Consider the following 21,542-nt stretch of genomic DNA (forward strand, 5'->3'; position numbering starts at 1 on the left):
AGCTGTTCTATGACACCTTGACTCCCCCCACTCCCTGCCCCCCCCCCCCCCCCCGCGGCTGCCCGTTTTCATGAACATATTTTATATTTATCTGTTTTATTTTATCTTTCCTTCATGCGAGGCGCTTTGATTTTTTTTCCCTCCTGTTTAAAATGTTCAATCTGAAAATCTTTGCCCCGCCTTCAGCTTGGTGTTTCTTACTTCCTAACCAGGAGTGTCCAAGTCCTTCGTCACGTGTATCCGTTATGACGGCATCGAGGTACACGATATGTACTGCGACGCTCTGACCAGACCGGAGCCGGTCCACGACTTCTGTATCGGCAGAGAATGTCAACCCAGGTAGAAAAGCAGAGCAGCGTGTTGGTGACGTTTCATGTCTCTGTGCTGCTACATCCTGTGTTCGTGTTTCAGGTGGGAGGCGAGCAGCTGGAGCGAGTGCTCCAGGACCTGCGGCGAGGGGTTCCAGTTCAGACAGGTCCGCTGTTGGAAGATGCTGTCACCGGGCCTCGACAGCTCGGTCTACAGTGACCTCTGCACCATGACCGACCTGGAGAGACCGGTGGAGAGACGGCCCTGCAAGAGCCCCGCCTGTGGCCCGCAGTGGGAGGTGGCGGAGTGGACGGAGGTACGAGACGCAGAAAACAAAGAAAACCAGATTATCTAAAAACAGCTGTGGAAGATGTAAATGTTTGCTAGTGTCCATCACTTCTTCTACCTGGAGACGGACTTTTTCTTGCAGCTCAAACATCCCTCTCCCTCTCCCGCCAGCCTCCGGTTCAGCAGCTGACCTCGGCATGCTCTCTTTTCTGATTGTGGTCTCTGCTGGATTCTCCAGAGATACTAAGACATCTCTGGAGATTGCGGATGCAAATGTAGAACAAAGAGTGAAAGGAGCACCTTTAAGCAGCTGCACGTTCAGGCACAATCAGCTGTTTCACACCACCCGCAGACCTTTCAAACCGATTTAAAGGATATCTACTAAACTCACTCTCACCATTAGTGATGTCACTCTGGGACACCTGCTGAGTAGTGTTGTGAGATGTGGAGCTCTAAAACCTCCTCATGTATCTGATACTGGTGTCAGTAAGAACCCTCATCTCAGCCTCTGACTGAAACGCTTCATTTCAGCTACTGTCTCATTAAGACCCCGCCTCCCAACGTGTCCACTCTCCTCTGATTGGCCAGCTCTGTTTGCAGTCACAGGGAAATTTGAGTGAGCTTCCTGGTGGGCGTGTCCTTCATGCTCTGATGCTACAAACATTAGAAAGTCAGGAAATCTTGCAGAGTTAAAACTGAAGCTGAAGTTCATCCTCCTCACGTCACTGACCTCCTGATGATACGCTTTAATCTTTAGGAATCCACTGATGATGCTCTGCACGACTTGATGCTTCATTTGTCTTTTTTTTAAAAATCTAAACATGTGGATGATGATGATGTTTGAATCTGCCTCTCCTTGGTCACAGTGTCCTGCTAAATGTGGCCGTAAAGCCCAGGTGACCCGGGATGTCCGCTGCTCTGATGAAAGCAGACCATGTGACCCGATGACCAAACCCCCCAACATCAAGAACTGCACCGGTCCGCCCTGCGAACGCCACTGGACCGTGTCCGAGTGGGGACCTGTGAGTGTTTTTACCCTGCGGATATATAGCGCAGCGAGTACCCCCGAGTACCTGAGGGACTCTAACCATGTGGAGGTTTCTTAAAGATTAACGTATTTACTCTTCAACGCTCACACAGTCTGCCCCCCCTAGATGGATTTGGTTTGTTTTTGCAACAAACGGTAGAAATGCTACAGCATGAAATGAAGGTTTATATTTTGTTTTCATGCATCTTGACTTCAGATGTTTTGTTGCATGAGCTCGGAGAAACCTCTGTGCAACCACACAGAACCGTTATGAGCTGCAATGAACGCCATAAATCTATGTTTTCATTTACAGGTCTGTCTTTATCGTGTATTGAGGTGGAAAAACCCAAAACTAGGTGTAGGCTAGGGCAGGGGTTCATAAAGGTATAAACGCCATCATGGCGTCAGACTCAGTCTGTTCGTCCTCCATCTTGGATATCTTGTAAACATTACGACCACTGCGTCCTATTTAAACTTTTTTTGCCTCCTTGTGACAAAAGTTGGACTCATATGAGAACATAAATGTCCGCTTATCGTTATGAATCCCAGTTTGACCTTTGACCTTTCTCTGTTGCAGTGCTCGGGGTCCTGCGGTCAGGCCAAGATGGTGCGCCATGTGTACTGTAAGGCTCCGGAGGGCCGCGTGGTCCCTGAGAACCAGTGCTCAGCGGAGAACAAGCCGCTCGCCATCCACCCGTGTGGGGAGAGGAACTGTGCTCCACACTGGCTGATCCAAGACTGGGAGAGGGTGAGGCTGGGGATATTTGAGCCGTTTGTTGGTCAGAGGTTCTTCACAGAGGTTCACAGAGGTTCCTCCCTCTGTCCGTTAATGTGTTGATTTCTTCTTCTTGAGTTTTTCTGTCTTTGTATGTAAAATGTAGTCGATGGAAATGTCAGTCAGCGATTCGACCCTGTTGGACCCCGATATGAACCCGTGTAACTGGATGTCTCTGTGCGCAGTGTAACACGACCTGTGGGCGAGGCGTGAAGCGACGGATCGTCCTGTGTGCCGGCATCAGTGCGGGAAAGTTTCAGAGCTTTGACGACGAGGCGTGTGGAGTTGGCGAGAAACCTGAAGAGGAGAACACGTGCTTCGAGAGGCCGTGCTTCAAGTGGTACACCACGCCCTGGTCTGAGGTGAGGACGACCCACACACACACACACACTGCACCTTTACACCTCTGATGTGGAGAGTGGATTGCTCATTTGTATCCCTGTAGGACTCTTTCATAACGGTCAGACACAGCTCATTTACATATTTAAAGGTACAGACACAGAAACAGCCTGTTCTGAGCAGGGCTGAAATAGAGGGGTTTATAGACATGATCAAATACAGGATCAGAGTGGATTTAGAACAAGAAACTTCACACACATGTTGAAGAGGAGCTCTGAGACTTATTTACACTGAAGAGGAGGAGGACATGTGACCTTTAACCTCAAACGTTCCCAGTTGAGTTGAGGCCACAGAGCGACCTTCCAGTTCCTCAGATGTGTGTGTGTCTCTCCTCCTGTGTGTCCGTCCTCAGTGCACTAAGACGTGTGGAGTTGGCGTGAGGATGAGGGACGTGAAGTGTTATCAGGGCCGGGAGCTGGTCCGAGGCTGCGACCCCCTCACCAAACCTGTGTCCAAACAGACCTGCACCCTGCAGCCCTGCCCCACGGAGCCACCAGGTAACGCCTCAGGAAGCCTGCTGACCTGCCGTCAGAGACACCAGACAAACATTAGTTTCTGCCTTCATATCTTGCACAGAGGTTTTGATAACTTGCACTAAATGCAGGGAGAGATTGTTTTTAAGTTTAAATCAGTCAAAGTCAAAGTTTCTAAAATAATGATTCAAACACATTTCAGTTTTTATTTGGCAATGAGCAAGTCTTTGGACTTCAGTGTTAAATTACATGATGTAAACACGCCTGAAACAGTGGGAGTGCCAGGTAACAGAACCAGAAACATTAAATAAAAGTATACAAATTTAGGATAACATAATTGACCCTTCGTTGGCTCTCTGATTGGTCACCAGCCTGGTTAGACAAACTCTAGCCTGGGCCTTTAGTTTAGTTACAAAAGGTGTGACTCTAAATATCCACATCGTAATCGGGGACTTCTTGTTTATATTTCATAATTTCATTGAATGTTCTGAGTTCATTCTGAGTGATTTATAAATCACTAACAGGGAGTAAACCCCACGTGTTTCAGATGAGAGCTGTCAGGATCGTCCCTCCACAAACTGCCTGCTGGCGCTGAAGGTGAACCTGTGCAGCCACTGGTACTACAGCAAGGCCTGCTGCCACTCCTGCCGTGCCGTACGACCTCCAACCTCCTAGTCCAGGTCAGCGCCGCCCCTCTCCACGCCTCCACTCGGACTCCAGCAGGAGGAGAGAAACGTTTACAAAGCAGCAGTACTGTCGCTTACTGCGGACAGCGAGAGGAGGATGAAAGTCACAGTTTGAGCCTGGTTTTTTTTTTTTTAAAAGAGAAGAGCGTCCTATGAGCACTCGGACTTAATGGAACCATGATTTATCTGGATGATTTAAAACAAAACCCGGTCATCACTTCGTTTAGTGCAACTTCAACTGCCATGTGCACACGTCACACAGAAATACTGACCGCCTCTGGCTGCCATTTTTTCCACCTGTCTTATTTGGTTCTGGTTCCGGATTTGTCGAAAACATTTTGAGAAAACTGTCAAAGGTTTGTTCAGTTACAACAGACTCTAAAATATTAACACAGAGGCCTTTAGTAAAACATAAAATAACCCCCCCCCCCCCCCAGTGTTTCCCCTACCACTCATTTGGGGTGGCGGCCCACCAACCGTACGTAATACCACAATACTCCAAGAGGAAGGCACACAAATACTTCATTCATGACATTTACAAAATGTGTGAGAACACGTTAGTTTCATAAGGAGCGACAAGTACAGACCGATTTGAATAGAGCCCCCGACTTATGCAGGGGATCATCATTTATTTACCTCTACAGTCCCCACTAATCATTTCTACTTCTGACATTACAGGTCCACTCAGTGAGATGTGTAGAGAGGTAAATGATAAAGGTATCTTACTACCTGATCATTAAGGAAACATGTTGAAGTGCTGGCTTCTCTGACAACAATGCAGCAGCCAGTATGTCCTCCTTCTAACTTTAGATTCTGCTCCTGAATGCTCTGGATTTGTTTGGACCAGAGAAGGTAGGCGCTTTTAAGAAACCCCCCACACGGCCGTTTTGGACGCCCCTCGGTTTGCCAGATATGAGAGCAGTTATCAGGTCAACAGGTGTTGCAGCGATGGAAGCGGGCAAGAGAAGTGGTTCAGATAGAAGTGATTGTACCCGACCTAAAAAGCCTCTGCATGTTTCTAATAAGCTCCACGAGCAGAAACGTGCTCAAACTAGGATCAATATTGGAGATGCTTTTGAAAAATGGAGAGAGGTTAGAACACAGAAAGGTTTACAGACCCATGCAGAGCTGGATAAACACTGAAGCTTCAGAGTCCACCACATGGTGACCTGAGTGAGCATCGAGTCTAGAGAGGGGGGGGGGGGAGAGGGGGGGGGGAGACAGCTCTCTATGATGTTTAGAATTTAGACTGCAGTACCCATTTTAAACACTAGGGGTCAGAGTTACATACTGCTCCTTTAACTATCTTAAATATGCTATAATTTTTTAACCTTTTTAAATACATGCACTCTTTAAACAAACTGTTACATAAATAAAAAAAAATAAACGGTCTTTGATCCGCTTTTTAGTCGGGCGCTTACCCACCAGCTGCTGCCCCGCCCCCTGGGGACCAGGCCACCACCCCTAACTATTGAACCTCGGGGAAACACAGTTGTTTTTGTGATGTGACTGCAGTGTTTTAGATTCATAGCTTGGATCCTGCACACTTTATTTTCTAGCCTTCAAAACAACTAACCACTGAAATGATCCGTAGACAAGTCTTTTTTTCACTGGAGTCCGGTGTCTTGTCATGTTCCTCTTTAACAAAAAGCTCTGTCTGTAGGGATCCTTTCAGTTATGTTGTCAGACACTCAGAATAACAATCTGAGCCCATCAGAGACAGAAAAATAAACTTTTAGTGGCTGGTCTTTGATCAGAAATATTGGAGCCACTTCTACATTTATGTCCCCGTTTATTGAGATCTCAAAATGTAAAGTCGTGTGCAGGATTTCAAAGCCAGACTTCCCCTTTACGGTAAGTTCTGGAGCCCGAGTCGACCTTTAAATTGTCCCACAAACCTCCATCGTCTCTCCGCAGCTTGCCCCCACTGTCCTAACGCTGCAGTGAAAAAAAAAAGATCTATTAAATTATTTCTCAACAGAATATACTGCATGTCTAGGATATTTAATACAGATACTGTTTATGAAATATTATTTAATTGTGTTATAGTTTGGTGTCTGGCATGGCCCAACAGGAAGTTACAGGTTTATATTTCCATTCCACCCCCCTGCCGTTTGGCGCCGTGTCGATACGCCTGCAGGACATGGAAGCATATTTATTAGTCATAGCACATTTTCATTTATCACGACGCTCCTGATGCCAGCAGACGTGGTCACTCATCGGGTCACATGATGCCAGTCCTGGTCTGTGTGGCAGAGGAGAGAGAGTACAAACAGAGAGAGATTCCTGACACTTGAAGTATGGTTGAAGTGTATTCAGACGTGTTTTTTAACTATCGTGTACTGTGCTTTTATATAACGGATACCTCTTTTTGTACAAATCACAAGTCTGGAAGTTGTGTACTGTTGATAATAAATAAAAAGACCTGATGGTACTGACTCGTATTTCTATTAAAGAACAGTTTAAATGAACATTTTGGCTTCTCTGTCGTTTTTTACATGAATTCATATATTTCTATAAGAAGGTTCTGTATTGGCAAAAATCTGACAATAAGACTTTATCACGAGTTACGACCTAATATATTACAAAGCTGTTTGAGGTAATATTTCATATTCCTTAAAACTGACAGACGTTAAGACGCAACCAAGCAGCATCCTCCGGTGTTGAAAAATGAAGCGGTGTAACGGTTTGTCAGGAGGTTTAAAATCCGTCTCAGCTCCAGCTCTCAGCCTGTCGTTAGGTTGACTGAAAGTTAGACTGAGACAGCATTTCCATGGCGTCTGCTGCCTCCTGTATTAACAGATGGCTGACGTCACTCAGGCTTCGTCCATTAATGTTTACAGTCTATAGTCACATTCGTCCTGAACAGTATGTATGGGTTCAATATAGTGACTTAAGAAGTCGAGTATAACGTTGAGACTCCAGGAAATCAAACTCAGATGCTTTTTTTTATAGAGATATCAGCTGAATGTTTCTTCTTGAGTATTTTTATTAAAGTGTTTGAAGGCGAGTCTCCTGTGAGCATCTGGAGGCTGTGATGCTGAAACCGTCCTTATAAATATTGTTGTGTTACACAACTATGAATGCAGAAAAAATAAAGTGATGACTGCAATTTTGTGTTCCGTTCTCTGGTAACCTCTGCTCCCTTCACCCTGAGGCTTCTTTGGATGTAAACAAGTCGACTCGTCGACTTTAATGAGGGTCAAAGCTCATGCAGCAGTTCCCTCCCACTCCTCTGCTGCTCCCTCTCAGTCCCCACCCACCCATAATGCATCACTCAGATGACAAACAGTTTAGCATCTTTTTTATTTACACTGTAAATAAAGTCACTTTCACACGACAGAGCAGCTGCAGTAGATGCGGGTTTGCAGCTGACGCCCCCTGCTGGTCAGTGGGACGGCAGCAAAACCTCTCATGTACTGAAGTGCAGAATATTAAAAACACATCTTCTGATAAAGCAGAGAAGAAACAAACACAACAAACAGAGTCTGCCTTCGGATAATTAAAAGATTCTGCTGATGATGGAAGACACTCTTTGATTAGTGGTTTTACACTTGACCTCCGGATCTTCCCGAGAACACTGTGAATGGATTCATGTCTGAGGCGACTTCAAGGCTGCTAAAAACAAACCGTCGCTTCATTCAAAAAGCATCTTTTATAAGACTTTTACAAACAAAATAAAACAACACAGGAGGTTGCAGAAGAGTTAACCCTGCATTTGTGTGGCGTTGCAATCAATGACAGAGTCATCAGAGATAAGAAGATTTCACATGAACATGACTGCAAGTTGTTGCATTCAGATGATATATTACATCTTTCTGCATGAAATGCAAAGGAAAGGAGCATAGATGCTTCCTCTCTGTGTGCAGCATGTTTGATAATAGTGTGAAAAAACAAAATACATTTCCCTTCATTTTTTTTTCAACACAAGATAGTCTTTCACACTTGCAGAAATCCTCAAAACTCCTGATATTTCCCGGAGGAGCTGCATGTGTGAATGCAAAGAGACACATTTTTCTCTCTTAATAAATACGAGTTTCTCCTCCAGCCTCCTCGTGTTTATTCTGCAGAAAGTCAGAGTGAGCTGATGTGAGAACGCAGCAGGATATAATCAGGAGAATTCAGCTCGAGCCAATAGGAGGTGGGAGTGACGGTTACATCCTGTTGCTGCTGCACAGTGCATAGACTGTACACAGATGGCTGTACACAGTTGTTGGTGTAATCCCCGGACGTGGTTTCCCGCCGTTCTGACTTGACAACTTGGCGAGACTGTCCAAGTTGTCCAAGGCTGTCCCTGCAGCTCTTTCAAGGACACGCCCGCCCAGAAGCTCACTCAAATTTCCCTGCAACTGTAAACAGAGCGGGCCAATCAGAGGAGAGTGGGCATGTGTGGAGGGGGGGGGGGGGGGGGGGGGGGGTCTTAAAGAGACAGTAGCTGAAATGAAGCGTTTCAGGCAGAGGCTGAAATCAGAGATTTTACTGACACCAGTATCAGATACATGAGGAGGTTAATGAGCTACACATCTCACAACGCTACTGAACAGGTGTCCCAGAGTGACATCACTAATGGTGAGAGTGAGAGTGTTCATATTTAAAGGAAAAATCTTGAGCTCCCAGAGTCGACCTGTTTCAAACGTTAATTTAATCAAACACTCGTCTACTGCACAGTTGTTTGTTTAATGCTGGATTCTTCATATTGCTTTTAAAGTCTTCATACATCTCGTGGTCTACGTGCAGCACAGCGTCTATCTACAGGAAGATCTTCTCCAGGATTCACAGTCAAGTCATCATTGAATGCTTCAGAAAAGCCCTTTAAGATGCGACACAACAGTCACAAACGGACAGAATCAGCAGCTGCTCGGAGTTCATAATAAACAAAGAAACACAAAACTGTGCTAACAAATCTACAGCAGTGAACACGAACACGAGCTCCACGTTACGTCTGCACACGGAGCTCGGACTGATTTCTTTTACTCTTTAAACAACAATAACAAAGTTATCACTACGCCTTTATTTTGAAAACTTGCTTTAATTTCTGTCCAAATGAAGATGGCACTATCTAAATATACAGAGAAGCCTTTAACTCTCACTTTGTTGGATTAGAGCCGTTTAGAAGTGATTTTCTTTTTCTTTTTCGAGTTTAATATAAGAAAATGTTTCTTTTTCTTTGGAGGTCGGTGCTCTCAGAGAAGGACTTAAGACGTACAAGAAATTTAATTCAGTTGATACCTTCTTCAAGACAGGAACCAGAAAAAATACTGGAGCACAAGAATCACTAAAGGAACCAAAGTTTGAGTTCAGTGATTTGTGTGCTTCAGTATTTTTTCTACTTCCTGTCTTGAAGAAGGTATCCACGATTATTTAAAAAAAAAATTGTGCCCCAGATTATGTTATTTCCCTCCTTATTTAGGCCCGGTTTCCTTTTGTTGCAATGTGGCTTTTCCTTTACACGACAACGTTTTAGATGACTGGTCTCAGAGTACAAACTTTGAAAAGATCGCTCTGTCTCCATCGCCGTGTAGACTGACCATTCGAAGTTCCTCTGTAATAAGTGAACGAGTAGCTGGACTACAACAACAATGGCTGACTCCTGAGTTCTGTTTCCAGTCATCATTTTCTTGAAGCTTACTAACTTTGTTGGATCAGTTGGAGTAGAAACCACCTCATCGTCCGTACACACAAACGTAATGTAACCCTAACCCAGAAGGCAGAGGATGTGCACATCAAGTGGTGTTTCACATCGCCAACTAGTGGTCTGGCAGGTACACTGCAGATCCATTTTCAAGGCGGTTCAGAAAGTTGACGTCTAAAGGCTGGGCTTTCATGAAAACCGAAAACAAAAACAGCTTTCATTCTCCACCTTTAAACCTGCCAGGTTCAGAGAAAATGAGTTTTTGATTCATTCAAAGTTGGTTCAGGCCTCGTCCACACGTAAACGGGTATTTTTGAAGACGTGGCTTTTTCTGTTTTTTGACCTTCCGTACACACGGTCACGAAAAAGTAAAATATGTGTCTTTAGCTTCATTTCTTCTTTAAAACTCTCTTCATTTTAAGATTTAGGGTTAAATGTGACTCTATATTTTTTACTTGTAAACAAACCCCATAAAAAGACCAAAACCAAGATAGTGTCAGTCTCTCTAAACGTCCCTGCGTCTTGTTGTTGTTTCTCAGCCCCAAGCCCATTACTTCATACTGAAGATATAAAACTCATACAGTAAATAAAGGGGGGGAAATTAGCATTCACATATGATACTTTACAGCAGCTGGACGGGTGTCATGGTTTTCAGGTAAATAAACACTACAGTATGGGAGCATGCTAATAAAGAAACTCATGCAGTGCAGCACTGAGTGTTGGTGTGTTTGGAGGTCTGAGTAATGAAAAGATTCAAGAACCCAAATCACGTAGATGTAGGGCTACTAAAAACAGCAGCAAGAAGAAAGGCCCACACACTTGTCTTGACCCAGTGATCTTCATCAGTTGATAACTATCACCTTGTATAAAATGTGCGGTGGAACGTAAGCTCACACTACGACAAATTGCTTACGACACTGGACTGGACGACTCATGATTTATGAGCTCACACTGAACAAGTGTTATCAGGATGGAGCATTCACATAAATTGACCTGAATTCGTACAGTTTAGGCCCGAGTTATTCTGGACAAGGCCAATGCTCTTCCTTTCAGGACAGGCAGCTCCTCATCATCACTCAGTGGTTTCCTCTGACTTGCACAGATACAAGCCGAGGTGTGACAACCACAAGTCCTACACACACTGCTGTGAGGACACACTCCTGCAGCGTATTCTGAATGACATCAGAAGGATACTTGACTTCAACAACCAACCGTTGGCTCAGGTTTGTGTCCGCACACTTTACAGCTCACGCCTTCCCTGCTGCATCTCGCACATGGCTGGTTTATTACTTGTGTCATCAAACCTCTGCAGCTCTTCCAGGATACTGCAGCTTCACTGATCTTCATATTACAACACTCATCTGGTTTTTCTACGTGGTGGCTTCTCAAATCTGATTTTAGACCAATAGCTCAGGCCCAGATTACATCAAGGATATGCACAACCACAACACTCAGCTACTGCCAATTGCCATTTGTTGTATTAAATCATTAGCTAAATGTTGAAGACGTTTCAATGTGCATACAGAATTGTTAAGGGATACATTCAGTGTTGGTTTTGGTCAACACATGGGATTTGTCTACAATAACACAAGACTGATCATGTGAGACAAACTCACAGCTTGATTAAAATGTTAGCAGCAGCTAATTTAGCCTCATTGATGACCATCCAGGCTTTTTACCTCCATTTCTGACTTGCCTGTGGTGCAATCACAAACAAAAAAAATGTGTGTTCAATTTACCAGCAAAGCTCAAAGGATCTTGGTTACACTTTTATACACATATATATTGATTAGCAGCTTAACTAGCTAAACAGCAAACGAACAAACACACATCTTGGTTACAAAATGTCAAAACTGTTCATCAGACACTGAACAGAGGTGCATTCAGTTGCTAGACGTCCAATATGCTGCCAGGAGAAGTGTTTCCATCAGACAGAAGCCCTCGGTGTTGTAGCATGTCAGTAGCTGTTGCGCTGCACCCGAAGCACAACAGCTACTGACATGTAAATGTGTGTTTGCAGACAGAATGGAGTCAGTGCGGTTTGAATAAATCAGCGTTCGCTCCAGGTGCTGCCTCCACTCTGTCTGCTCTTAGACGTCTGTGCTGACGCTGTGTGTGACCACCTCCCGCATGGTGACGGAGCGGATGAGATTTAACTTCTGGTAGAAGCTAGCCAGGTCAATGGGTAGTTCCAGGTCCTCCTGCTGCACAGTCCTGTAGCTTATCCTGCGCCCGCCGTTGCACAGCCTCTCAGGGTGCTGCAGGTAGAAGGGCAGTGTGCAGCGGGCGCAGGATGGGCAGAAGGCATGTGAGCGTTGGCACCTGCGGGGCGGAGGTGTAGGGGAGTAGCTGGTAGGCCCGTTGGCCTCAGTGAGGAAAGTGGGAGTGTACGGCTCCGGTTCCTCGTGAAAGATGTGTTCCGGCGTCGGAGGCGAAGGGGGAGCGGGCAGAGCCAGGTGGCGGGATGGCGACATGCTGGTGAGCTCTGGTTCCTCCTCTTCCCCCTTCTCAGACTCCTCCCTCTTACAGCAGTAATACTGAAGATAACAAACACAACAACAGACAAAGAACAGTCAGAGCTGTTGTCAGAGGGAAGGACAAAGGGTAGATTTTATAACACCAAGTAACAGCAGCCACATCTGTGTTTATACCTGCCTTCTTAAAGACAAATAAATCTTGTCCTAAATAAGCTAACTGGTCCAATGAGTCTGTTGTTGGTTTGTTTGAGCATCAAAATTGCTAGCATCAAGATTCAAACAAAAAAAGACTTCAAATATTTCACTTCATGTCTACTGAATAAAGAGTATATGAAAGTTTCACACATGAGCACATGTCTCTCCTCTGTTCATCTCCCTCCACTGACTCCCAGTTACTGCTCACATCAGATTTAAAACTCTGCTGCTCGCTTACAAAACAGACAAAAACGCCCCCACTACGCTCTGCCAATGAAAGGCGTCTGATCCAACCTTCACAACAGGGTCCTAAGTCTCTGACTAGACTCTTCTCCTCTGTCGCCCCCCGGTGGTGGAATGAACTTCCAAACTCCATGTGATCTACAGAGTCCCTCTGCACCTTTAAGAAAAAGCTAAAGACCCAGCTCTTTATGAACACCTACTAACTTAATGATGATGAGCTCCATATTATTGATGATGATGATATTTAAGATGGTTTTGATGTTGTGCTCTACCTCTGGTCACTTCCTGTCAGCACCTCTGGTCACTTCCTGTTAGCACCTGTGTGTCCAATCAGACTAAAATCTGTTTGTTTGCACTTCCTGATGTTGTTTCCTCCTCTCTAGATCTTTGCTTGTGTTGTTCTTACTCTCTAATGTGCCGCTTTGGATAAAAGCGTCTGATTAATGATCCACACTTGTGTTTTATACAGTCACAATTAAAATGTTTTACTCTAGATGTTCACATCTTTAAGTTAAAATGTGTTATTATCTGTTAAACACTGAATGTTTGGTGAAGAGTCAGAAAGTCTTACCTGTAACCTACATAAACACAGTACAGCAACGATGGTCAGTAAGATGACTGTAGCCAGAATTCCTCCTGCGATGACCACTGTCCCGGCTGACATTCGAAATCCTCTCCATCAACAACCTGCAGGGAAGACGAAGAGGAGGAGGACAAGAAGAAGCGGAGAAAAGAGGAAAAGGAGGAGAAGAGATGGAAGGGAAATAGAGCAAGAAGGAGGAGGATGAGACAGAGTATGGAGACGGGGAGAGGAGGAGAAAGAGATGGGTTGGTAGAGGAATGGAGCATCAAGGAGGGATTAAATAAGGAAGAAGGTCAAGAGAGGGGAAGATGATGTGGAGGAGAGGGTATCGTGACAGAGACGAGAGAGGAGGAAGAGGAAGGAAAATTAAATGGGGAGAAACAAGATGGAGAAAGAAATTAGGAGCAAAAGAGATGAGAAATTGAGAAAAAAGGAAAATGGAAGGCAGTGAAGAGTGTGCAGAGAGAAAGAAAAGAAAAGGAGAGCAAGATGGAGATAAAAAGAGCAAAATAAAAAAGGAAAAGGTCAAACCAGAAGGGTGAGGAAATGAGATAGTAAGAGGAGGAGGAGGATAGAAAAGTGATAATGATGTTAAAATGTTTAGACTTCACTGAAACGCTCCAAAAGGTTAAAAAAAGGTTGCCTGCTCCACTTTTCAGAAAATGTGTGCTCAAACTGGCCGTTTGGAGATTTTCCCTTCATGACATCACAAAGGGCAGTAGCCCCTCCCCCAGGTGGGTGACACTCCCACAGCTAGGTGTTTGTTCTGCCCTCTGAGTCTGCCTTCTCACCGTAAACTATAGGACATGGAGCGAGAAAGCACCGAGACACCCAAGCCCTTCTAGAGAGGGGGCGTGGTCAGACACAGCTCATTTACATATTTAAAGGTACAGACACAGAAACAGCCTGTTCTGAGCAGGGCTGAAATAGAGGGGTTTATAGACATGATCAAATACAGGATCAGAGTGGATTTAGAACAAGAAACTTCACACACATGTTGAGGAGGAGCTCTGAGAATTATTTAAACTTTTTGAAGACGAGGAGAATATGTGACCTTTAAATTTAACCTGGGTATATGATGAATACAGTTCCAGATATACTTTTTTTTGGCGCCCATGAAGAACTCACACATACGGCCTGATTCAGGATTGCACTGCTTTGTCAGCCTCTAAACTTATGCAAATGAGAGAAATATTTAAGCGTGCAATCCACAAAGCATGTGCAAAGGATGAAATGCATGCAAACAGCAGAAAACAATGCTTATCCACAAATAACATTTATACCACTGACGGTAGTAGAACTGCAGCATGTGAAGATTTCAGTTATGACTGAGAAGATTATAGATCGATTATAATTGAAGGCGAGAAAACTCCAGACACACCTAAAGTTCTCACATGTTCTTATGAAAGAGATGGAAATCTAAATTAGCCTCTGGTTGCTGGTTAGCATTTTACAGACAAACTGTAATCCATTAAACTTTAAACTTAGAGCCACCAGAGCAACCTGACAACTAAACAATCTGGCAGCAGACAGAGCGCTAACCAAGCTAATAGAGAGCCCACAAACTTTTAACCACAGCAGTGGCTCAAAATGTGCAAAATATGCATTGACAGTAGGAAACCCCCCTTAGCGGGCCCCATCTTAAAGCACTCACTGTCATTGCGCTGCTACACTTAAATAAAATAATTTTAGCTAGCATTGTATCATGGCGTTTGTTCTTTGAGGTTTAACATTTTCAGAATCCAGTTTAAAGTTCTTGTTGTGTTTAGAGCCTTGATTGGTCAAGCTCCTGCTTACATCACTGAGCTGCTGAGGCCTTATAACACCAGCAGGTCCCTGGGGTCCTCTGACCAGCGTCCTGCACAAGACTTCAAACTAAAGGAGACTGTGCCTTTGAGGTTACAGCACTGACACTTTGGAACTGTCTTCCTCCAGAACTGAGAGCCCTGAACTGGACATTTTTAAAGACTTTTTACCATCTTCAAAAACCAGCAGGATTTTGAAAGTAGCATTCCCTCAGTGCTCCTCAGAGTCCCCCTTGGAGGGGGCCCTGCAAATTTGTGCATATGACAAATTAATGAAACCTTTATTGGCCCTAGGGGAATTTTACTTACAAAGAAACATATACATACACATAAAAACACATTAAAGCATCACATGATTACATGAGGGGGTTTCAGTAGCCAGTTAAATAAAGTGCCGGGTTCATCCAGTATAATCAGAGCTGATTCAGCAGCTAAACACTGCGTGGTACAAAGGATGTGACAACTCAGTTAGTCCTCATCCTGGGCAGAGAGAAGTGTTGCCAACTTGACATCTTTCTCGTTAAATTTGGCAACTTTTCCAAATCCTCTTGGCAACTTTTTTTTTATGTCAAAAGCTACTAGCGACAAATCCAGACTTTTCTGGTATTATTGGAGACTTTCTGGTGTTTTGGAGACTCTGACGTGAAAGCATGTATCGCTCTGCAGTTACTGTCCTCAACAAGCAGCGGGTGCTGCCGTGAGCCCCCCCCCCCCCATCTCAAAGCACTCACAGGCTGTCAGTCTAGCCTCGCGCAACAGTCCCAGCTGCAGTCAGAGCAGAGTGGAGACCCACACCACTCCGAGTCCAGCAAATGCAAATGCAACTGCAAATGAATTGCGCGTGCGCAAAATGAGGTTCTTTTTTAGTTGGATTTTTTCTGCATGTGAGAAAGAGCAACTCTTCTTTGAAACTGCATCAGCGGGAGAGGCAGATTTTTATATTCACTTTCACTTCATGTTTTATGCAACAAATCTGGTCCCAAAGCAGAAATCTGTGTTCATTCACAAATAAAAAGAAGAAACAAATCTCTACAAAGAGGTTTGTCGACCTTTTATGTGACCACAGATGGAAGTGTAATCATAGTAGGCTTCTGCATGATTTTACTGAAGCAGTCTGAAATCACTCGTCCACAGGGCAAGACTCTGAATTTAAAACATGAAATACTAATATTCAGCCGTCCCTCATGTTTTATAAAATATCAAGAACTGGGGCAAATGAGCACGCATGAAGAGTGAGTCACACGAGGAGAGCTCATCGTCATCGTCAGCTCCTCTCATCGACTTCCTGCGTGACGATGGTCAGCAGGAGCGTGTTGAGGCGTGCGGATGTAACATGCCATACACGGTAAAAAATAACCGAGGGGAAAAAAACTCCCAGAGGACTGAGTCAGACTCTGCTGAGGAGAGGTCGACAGGTAGATTTGACCTGATCTCTCAGTGTTGGGCATGACCCCTGACTTGCCTCACTGAAGGAGATCGTAACAGTTCTACTTCCTGCCTGAGCCCACCGTTTGGGTTCGCTCTTTTTAATACGGCTTTGTATGTCGGCATCTTCACCGTGGGCGACTGAAAATGGACACCTGCAGTGTGTGCAAAACGCAGCATATTCATTGGCTGGTACTTTTCAAAGGAGCTGTAAGTCTCCTGGAGCTCTTTGGAAAATGCTGACTTCCTGTTAGCATGATAAGCTAGGCTAGCTGAGCAACAGCTGCAACCTCAAGATTGACTGACACATGTCGAGACAAATCAGTGTTGAGCTTTGCCTCGTGGTGCATTAGTGATGTTTTTCTATTGGTTAATACAGCCGCAGCCTTGATTGACATGTTAGCATGGTGTATTGTTTTGGTTGGTGAGTGATTTATAGATATTTGAGGTGACTCAGGACTTGGAGCTTGTGGACTTATGGCAACAACACGTTCATTGTTGCTAGGTTAGGAAAGTTAACTTTTGCTCTCCTCCGCCATTGTTGTTGACTAAGCTGTTGTTGTATGTCCCGCCCCTTCTTGATTCTGATTGGTCCGTGAGGGAGAAGTGACATTGATGAGCTTCGTGTTGTCCCAAAAGTGAACTGTGTTCGGTGAGTGCAGCGACAAAAAGCAGCTGATGGCTAGGGTATTTTAGCGCTCAGGATGCTAAGCGCAAAAGAAGTTAAACTAAATAAAACAGTTTCCATGGCAACAGAGCCCTGGACATCAGCATCCCTGAAGCTAGAGAGAGACGTTTACGCCCACACAGACAGTCAGCATCACACACACAAATCACCACACACAGACACACACTCAAAGGTCAGAGACCAGCGTGTCGCCTATCGTCCCATCCATCACTTAACACGACTTATTACCCTTAAAAAAAACATACAGAACACTGCACATGAGCAACATCTCTCCCTATTGTCCTCTCTTTGCATGGTGTGAGATTTAAATGTCAAACAGCATTTAAATCTTCATCTGGTCACATTTTTATTCTGAGTTTACAGAATCACTGTACAGTCATCTGTTTACTTTCTTTACAGGGTTATGACGGTGTGGAGAAGACTTTACATCACCATACTGGAAAATAAAATCTTCATAGACTTTTAACGAAAAGTTCAAATTCAAATAAATGAAACATTCATGTCCATGTTCAAAAGATTCTTAGGGACTCGGTGAAGAGTCTCCACAAAGTAGAAAATATTTTTATTTTATTTATATTTTTTTCATTTTAGATTTAAGGACAGTCAGCTGAACTTGCAGAAGGTAGCCCTGCAGAAAATCATTGCAAGCTTTTAAGCAGGAAGATCTTATCAGTATGATCATACCAAAATAAAAGGCTGATCATCTGTCTGCAGACTGTAGATCATGTGGACTGGAGCTTTTACGCGTTTCTGTTTCAGGTTTCAGGGATGTTTAAACATCACATGTCCAAACCATTTCTATCAGTGAACTAAGCCAGATGAATATTTTGCACGCAGGTGAACATGATTTGAACAAATTTGGCAGAAAAGGTTGAGACTTGATTTTCGTGCGTAAAAGCCATGGAGACGGAAGAAAAACTGCCTACACAACGAAACAAAGATTCGTTTTTATTCAATACCGGAGTAATTATTAAGTAGAACTTACTGAGCTTAATCTTAATATCTATTTCTGCTTAGCATGTTCGGTTTAGGTTGACTTGGTGATGTCAAAGAGCGCAGAGTTCCCATCGCAAAAGCGTCAGAATCCGAGACTTTGAGTTTCACTCACTTTGGCTTTTCATGTTCACCACAAGAACCGCAGACACATTCATGTACACATCTGATAATCTTACCCATCACATCAGTATTTGGATCGTCCCATGGCGTGCCCTGCGGCACCTGCAGCTGCTCGGGACGCCCAGGTCTGCAGGCAGGAGAGACGGGAAGGAGGTGTCGAGTTTCAGCCTGCTGGAAATATGTTACCAAACATGAAACTCTGCTGAGCTCTGACCGCAACGACTTTACATCCACACACACATCCGACCTGTGAGACAAAGGAGTAGAGATCTGTGTGCGCCAGAGAGTGGAGCCTCTTCACAGCCTGCGCGTCTCTCCGCAGCTGGAGACGTTTGAAACGCAGCAGCGAAACGAAGACTTCATGAGAAGCAATACAGCTCGTTATTCATGTTCCAGTTAATAAATGTGGAGCTGTCCTTTGTCAAACAAGATGCAGGTTTTTTGGGGTAAATTTCCAACTCAATAGAATCCAAATGTTCTGAAAGTCTTCCTCTGATGTCTTCAGTCCAAACAAAACGAGAATCAGCTGATCCAAACACACACACGCGCACGCGAGGCGACCGTAGCAGAATATGTTTTTATGTTTTTTGAAAAATGATTATTAATTGGCGTGTGTATGTTGTGCTCACAGGATCCGGTCTCGTCCTCTCTGTGTTGCTGTCAGTGGGATGCTGCCCTGACTGGATGCGAGCATGCGTCACAGCAGAGCGCTCTTCAGAAAATACCTGAAGGGTGCATCCAGGTCTTAGTAAATCCGGTCCCTGTAGAGAGCTGCGTAAAGTATAGCTCCATGTGATGGAGCCAGAAACGAGACATTCTTAAAGCAGAAACTTTTGGATAATATTTGAGGATTAAATTCTCTTTTTGAATTGTTTGCTTGGATTTAAAAATGTATTGCATTATATCTGTCATTGTCTAAATCACACTTTATGATATCTGATTGATGTTTTAAAGCTTGATGCATCTTGTGAAACCACAGGTTGCATCAATCAAGTATCATCACATACAGACTTTTATTAATCGGCACTTATCGTTATACATTTTTTTTTTTTTTTTTAAATTTTTTTAAATTTTTAAATTATTATTTTGTATTTTCGCGCTTTCTTGTCTGTGCTGCTGTAACGCCCGAATTTCCCCTCTGGGGATCAATAAAGTATTATCCTATCCTATCCTAAATAAATCAATGCAGGACACTTTAATTAGTTAGTTTGTGTTGGGAGAAATATTAAGAAATACAGTATTATTATCTTTTCCAAAATAACTCTATCCCATCAGCTACGTCTGAGCTCCCTTTAGTTTGTGTTTATTTTTCTCCTTCAGGTAACTTACTCTCTCACATGAGAGTCTTCAGTCTGTACATGCATCAGTTTAAGAAGATTAACTTTGACATGAAATATTTCACAATTTATGCAAACTCTTCTCATCCAGCGTTTTGAAAAGAAGAGTCTTATTCCGGTTGTTATTCAGGATTTGTACAGTCTACCTCTCTCTCCTCTGGTCGCTTGCTCACTCCACAGCAGAATCAAGTGAAGGAGAGTTTGAGAGGAGGGGGCAGGGGGTGGTTGAGAAAGGAAAGATTTTATTGTATGTTTTATTCAGAGGATGAAGCAGGCTGAGATCTCAGTGTGTTGTACAGACACGAGTGTGTAATATTCATGAGTGGAGACGGTGGAGGTTATTTCTCCCGCTGTGATTCATCCAGCCGCTCCTATACGGGAAGAAGCTCCTCTGATACCAGAGTTTCTGGTCAAATCTGGACTCACACTGCACAAAATCCTCTATAGACGGCCTATGGGTCCATCGTGCCCCCCCCCCCCCCCCCCCCCCCCCCCCCCATCCGTAACCTTGGTGTCATCTTTGATCAAACCCTCTCCTGCGACCAACACATCAAACACATCAGCAAAACAGCCTTCTGAGAAACATGGCCCCCCTCCGCCCACCGACTCCTTCTCAGCTGCTGAGACCCTCACCCACCATTCATCACCTCCAGACTAGACTACCTCAACAGTCTCCTCTATGGATCATCATCAAATACACTCAAGAAACTTCAATACATACAGAACTCCTCTGCTTGTGTCCTCAAGCACCCCCCCCCACCAGAGACCACATCACCCCCGTCCATCATAACCTCCACTGGCTCCCCGTTCTCCACCCTATCCACGTCAAACTCCTCATCCTCATCTACAAAGCTCTTCATCACCTGCCCCCTCCTCCACCCACACTCTCAGGTCTGCTGACTCAAACCTCATGTCCCCCCTCCCCCTTGCAGGACAAACCATCAGCCCTGGGGGGACAGGACCTTCTCCCACTCCTAAAAACCATCAGAGACCCCCCCCCCCCCTCACTCGCCACCTTCAAGAAATCCCTAAAAACTCTTCATCATCGCCTACAACCACAAACAACCTCTGTTCTCATCCTCCTTCTTTTACAATATTTATTTTCAAAAACTTCCTTATGGTGGATTTGAGGCAGATCGGAAAACACTCACATGAATCTTTTTTGCAACGCACTCCGAGCAGAACAGATGACCGGCTGCTTGGACACAAGACCAGTGGGTGACCTTAAACGAGAACATAAAAGTTAACAGAGCTTTAAACTAATACATTGAAGTCTTTCAACAACAAATCAACGGTAATCTGGTGTCCAATAATTCACTCAGCTCAGTAAAGTCATCCAGTAAAGGCTGTGGTCCGGACATGTATCACCTGCTTCAGCCTCATTCCTAAAGAATACAGAACACTATTAAAAAAGGAGGACTCAGGTGTTTGTTGTGTCCCTCACCCTCCTCCTCTCTCTGCTCGTCTAATGACACGGCTCAATAAGACAAACAGGGTCTCAGTGTAAGTTCTCCACTTAGCATTGATTCCCCATCAGGTGACAGATTATTTTACAGTGAGAGCCTTCACACCTGACAGGCTCAGGTAACTGGTCAGCACTGATGATGCAGAGACACAGTCCATGTGTTCACGGACAGCGATGCTAATGTGTGCTGTCTCGCTCTTTTGTTGTCTTTGTCTTGCTCCGCGTCCTCTCTCTCTGTGCATCCGGCATTAGTTCCACTTCAGGACCCTGACTAGCTTAGAGGAGCTGCAGAATCCTTAATGTGACACAGCGTCATGATACCCACCACAGTCTGTCGTCTTCTTCTTGTATCTCTCACATCCTGACAGCCTCTTTGTTCAACCCGCTGCCTCTCTCAGATGGATCCCCCTCGTGTTCTCTCAGTCTCAACATCAGGCAGAACACGTAAACCAGCGAGCCCGAGGCCTGACACCATGTTTCTACTCCCCCCGGATTTTAAACACAAAGTCAGTTCACATCTGAAGCATCACAACAAGATGCAGCTCTAGGCAGCAACTGAAACATGTCCCCAAACCAAACAACATGTCCCCAAACCAAACAACATGTCCCCAAACCAAAC

General features: G+C 44.5%; 2 protein-coding genes across 2 annotated transcripts in view; one reads left to right on the forward strand and one right to left on the reverse strand.

The window, feature by feature from the left end:
- The window catches only part of adamtsl2 (ADAMTS-like 2), a 33,774-nt gene extending 29,448 nt beyond the window's left edge, over positions 1-4,326 (forward strand). The window contains exons 13-19 of the mRNA XM_061039043.1: positions 213-339; positions 412-625; positions 1,464-1,619; positions 2,202-2,372; positions 2,585-2,761; positions 3,151-3,295; positions 3,819-4,326. Coding sequence (XP_060895026.1) covers positions 213-339; positions 412-625; positions 1,464-1,619; positions 2,202-2,372; positions 2,585-2,761; positions 3,151-3,295; positions 3,819-3,946 — 1,118 coding nt within the window. The 3' untranslated portion in view covers positions 3,947-4,326. The remainder of the gene's footprint in view (positions 1-212; positions 340-411; positions 626-1,463; positions 1,620-2,201; positions 2,373-2,584; positions 2,762-3,150; positions 3,296-3,818) is intronic.
- Positions 4,327-9,132: 4,806 nt separating this feature from the next.
- On the reverse strand, positions 9,133-18,806 carry LOC132974767 (protein FAM163B). The gene is made up of 3 exons (XM_061039042.1): positions 18,178-18,806; positions 13,076-13,191; positions 9,133-12,126 (listed from the first exon to the last, which is right to left on the reverse strand). Exons 2-3 carry the CDS (start codon positions 13,166-13,168, stop codon positions 11,680-11,682), a joined length of 540 nt encoding a protein of 179 aa, XP_060895025.1. The 5' UTR covers positions 13,169-13,191; positions 18,178-18,806; the 3' UTR covers positions 9,133-11,679.
- Positions 18,807-21,542: the final 2,736 nt, after the last annotated feature.

Source organism: Labrus mixtus, chromosome 5 (genome assembly GCF_963584025.1).
Source record: "Labrus mixtus chromosome 5, fLabMix1.1, whole genome shotgun sequence".
Classification (NCBI taxonomy): Eukaryota; Metazoa; Chordata; class Actinopteri; order Labriformes; family Labridae; genus Labrus; species Labrus mixtus.

Excerpts from the sequence above, each read along its gene's own strand:
- LOC132974767 (XM_061039042.1), bottom strand. The coding sequence starts at position 13,168 with ATGTCAGCCGGGACAGTGGTCATCGCAGGAGGAATTCTGGCTACAGTC. Across the intron at positions 12,127-13,075 it reads TGTGTTTATGTAGGTTACAG|TATTACTGCTGTAAGAGGGA; the intron begins GTAAGACTTTCT and ends TGTTATCTTCAG.